The sequence below is a fragment of the Gobio gobio genome (assembly GCF_949357685.1).
Source record: "Gobio gobio genome assembly, chromosome: 9".
Lineage (NCBI taxonomy): Eukaryota > Metazoa > Chordata > Actinopteri > Cypriniformes > Gobionidae > Gobio > Gobio gobio.
In genome coordinates this window covers 27,390,076-27,393,849 of record NC_137115.1, presented here as the reverse complement: position 1 = coordinate 27,393,849, position 3,774 = coordinate 27,390,076, and the positions used below count along the sequence as shown (strand labels likewise).

General features: G+C 43.9%; 1 protein-coding gene across 1 annotated transcript; it reads right to left on the bottom strand.

Annotated features, from left to right (window-relative positions):
* Positions 1 to 1,250: 1,250 nt before the first annotated feature.
* LOC307132000 (zinc finger MYM-type protein 1-like) lies at positions 1,251 to 2,999 on the bottom strand (the record flags this gene model as incomplete). The annotated part of the gene is made up of 1 exon (XM_079826135.1): positions 1,251 to 2,999. The coding sequence occupies one exon, from the start codon at positions 2,997 to 2,999 to the stop codon at positions 1,251 to 1,253; it is 1,749 nt and encodes a 582-aa protein (XP_079682261.1).
* Positions 3,000 to 3,774: the final 775 nt, after the last annotated feature.

Below are 3,774 nucleotides of genomic sequence, written 5' to 3'. Positions count from 1 at the left end.
GGTAACGTATTCATTTATTCTTGACAATCAGTAAAAATCCTTTCTCGTAGTTTTGACCAAGAGCAGCATGTTAGATTGATAGCTTTTAGCAGCTAAATTCTATCATTGACGTTAGCCGGCAACATCAGCTTCCAGAAGCCAAGTAGCTGCTAACTGCCACAGTAAAGTTGAAAACTCTGGTCACGAATATAAAAGGAAATAAAAGAAAGAGTACAAAGGTCTACAAAGGTTATCTATTCTCCTCACCTGTCAAATCTATAACTTACACTCACTCACATGCGCAGTTCTCATTTTTACCTCAGGTTAACATCAAAGCACAAAGTGACTATTACACAGTTCGCAGCATTGAAGCATCTTCGGTGTAGCGTTATTTGGAGGTCATACCACAGGAGTTCAAAATGAATTACCTACACTACCCTCTGCCAGTCTTCCCATGTGTTGTATTTTTAACAAGGTAAAATGTATGGAGTTGCAGCATTTGCGTGTTATTTTATGTAAAAAGTGAATTATTAGTGGTTAACTTAAACCAGGTAACTTAGGATCAGGCGGTCGATTCAAACATGTAAGCGAGAGAAGGAAGGATTTATAAGAGCTTATGACGGGTTAATTGCTGTGTGTATTGCCTATATTTCTGTCACTGATGCCAATCTAAAACATTTTATTATGGTCCTTCCTTCTTTATGCCAGCCAGCCAGTGTTGAGCTCCAGCCTTTGTGTGTGGACTGGACTGAAAAGAGGTGTCCAAATCTGAACAGGTATGGATGTGAATTCAGCAGATTTTGAATTGTTTGCTAAAGAGAAATTAAGAGCTGTTTTTTAATTAGGCTACTATTTCTAGCAGAACACTGTGTGTGTGTGTGTGTGTGTGTGTGTGTGTGTGTGTGTGTGTGTGTGTGTGTGTGTGTGTAATTGATTGTAAAATAAAATAAAAAAACACAGAAATTAAGTGCATGTGAATTCAGCAGATTTTTTAATGATTGCAAAATAGAAATTAAGTACTGCTTTTTAATTATCTCTAGCAGAACACAAAATGCACTTGTGTGAGTCACAAGCTGTCTACTGAGTACATGCATTGAACAAATTAACAACTGGATGTACCAGAACTTTTTTAAATTAAATGAAAAACTGAGGTGGTCATTTTTGGAGCAAAAGAGGAACGAATAAAAGACAATTAAAAAGGCAGCCTATTATCAGCTTAAGAATATAGAAAGGGTTAAAAGACATCTCAGCAGGATCTGGAAAAAACTCTACTAAAATTTGCCAAACAGATGTGAACGCCTCTCGGATGTTCCAATGAAGGCCACAGCTATTTCTTTTCTGTCAATATTTTGCAGTTTCTCCCTGTGGACATGGCAGACTGATACGCTGTTGAGCCGTGACTGTGCCATTGTGGAGCGGAGCCAGGTTTTCAAACGTCGCAAGGCACTGAAACTCCGCTCAGCTTCGCAAGAAGAGACAGGGACCACAAGCAACAGCCTAACCAGAGCCTCCACTTGTTGAAACAGTCGCCTCACTTCAAGCACCATGGTCTTCAGGATCTGAATGACCTCCTGGCAAGAATGGAACTGGTAGCTTGCTTTCAGCATAGCCAGTTGCATTTGCAGCAGCTCGGCATCCAACTCCGGGTACAGCTCCACTGCCTCACTCGACTCACCTGTCCGAAGGTGTTCCTCCAACTTGGCCAGGTGGCCAAGGCCCTCCTGGCTAAATCTGTCATCCAGCTGAGTGACAGCTGTATCGGTGGCACAGAAAAACTGTACTTGGAAGTACTCCTCTGCAGAAGATGGGATGTGACTGTTTGCTGGCCCACCATATCGGTTGGATGGTTTCCTAATATGTGGCAGCATTATTGGCTCGAGATCAAAAGATGAGGCGAGTTCTACCGCTCTCGAGTAAAGACTCATAAATGAATTGCTTGTTCTCTTTGCCATGAAGGCTTTCTTGGTGCAATCCACAGCCTGTAACATCCCACCAATTGATACTGCTCTCCCTTGCAAACTTTTATTGAGGCCTTCCAGCTTCAGTACGATATCCTGCCCCATTACAAGGCCAAGGACAGTGGTGCCTTTGTGAAAATGGCCTAGAAGGCCTCTTGCTCGAGGAGCTGAGACACTTCCTTTATCTGAAGCAATCTCCTCCAGTGCAGCCAGGACCACCTCATACTGTGTGAGGACCGACTTGATGGCTGGTGTGCGCACAGTCCATCTTGTGGCACACAACGGCTTAATGGTGGTGAACGAGCCATTTTCAGATATGGCTATCTGTTTAAAGATGGTCTTGAACTTCCCAGACTGGCCAAACAAACAACCCAGGTCATGGATCCATGTGAGGGCATCACTCACAACTGGTGCGGATGAGGAGACTGCCTGAGAGACCAGGTTCACACAATGTGGCCCACAGTGGACAAAAATGGCAAGCGGCTGTACTCTGCGGACCAAAGCTTGCATCCCAGATATGTGCCCCGACATGTTTGCCGCTCCGTCATATGTTTGGCCACGAAGACCTGAGAGTGGAAGGTTGAGGCGGAGCAGCACATCGGAGGCAATTTTCCAAAGATGTGCGCCAGTTGTGGAAAAGGCCTCGTACATCCCCACAAACTCCTCCCTTGGCTCCAAGTCTTTGTTGACATAGCGGAGGCAGATGGAGATCTGCTCCGTTCCACTAATGTCCTGGGTTCCATCCATTATGAGGGAGTACTGCAGTACAGGTAAGGCAGAAATTTCTTCAGCAACCCCCCTAATTATGGTGTTTCCCATAATGCTCAACATTTCGTTCTGTATTTCAGGGCTGGTGTAGGTGTGATGCTTCTGCAGCCAGCTTGCCAGGTTGGGGTCATCCTCTGCCTTATCCCTGAGATAAGTCTGGAAGTTTCCCTCTTCATTGAAATGGCCTCTAAGAGCCAAGCCCTGTTTGGAGAGATACCTCAGAGCACCTACAGTTTGTAAGAGAGCAGACCTGGCTGCCTCTTGAGCACTTGCTGATGGGCTGCATAATTGCATTCTTACAGAATTTTGTAGATGCGTATGTGTGTTGACAGCTATAATGTGTGCCTTGCTGATCTCATGCCTACTGAAAGCTTCCCTACCCTTTCTCCAGTTTCTGAAGCCTGCCGATATGAAGGTTGGTTCAGCACTTTTGGCCAAGGGGGAGGTTTTCTGCGCAAAGGTATTCATGCAATGAATACACAAAACCCCCTTTATTTGATGGCTGTAGTGTAGCCAGGGGAACGCTTTGTACCAGCTGTCCTGGAACCTTAGTGTCCGATTTGCTTGGGTAAGTGGCTCAATATCCCTTGCACTGGGTTGGTGCGGGCAGTCCAAAGGATGTTCGAGGTGGATCCCCTCATTTTGAGTAGCTGGCTGCTCCTGAAATGTAATTAGTTCATTGGATTTGAATGAAGGTGTAATTGAATAGTAGTTTAGTTAATGGCATATTTTTTGTATATAGTTATTTGTGTAAATAATGTAGTAGTTTAGTAAGTGGAATCATTTTTGTCAAACAGTAATGTTGCTTGTAATGATTATTGTTGCTGTCTGTTTATTTGAATTGTATAGCTTTTTTCTCCAGATATATGCAGGCCTCACCTCGTCATGCTCATCTGTCTGTTCTTGCCTGTCTGTCTTTCTTTCAGATGGACCTGGGACCTGTTCCTGATATAAACCATATGTAATGTAACTTGTTTTTCATTATTGTTGTTCATTAACCTGTACCTGTCTTTTTTTGTTGTTGTTGTGTGTTGACCTCACCTCTCTATTGTGCACCAGTTCCTGACGT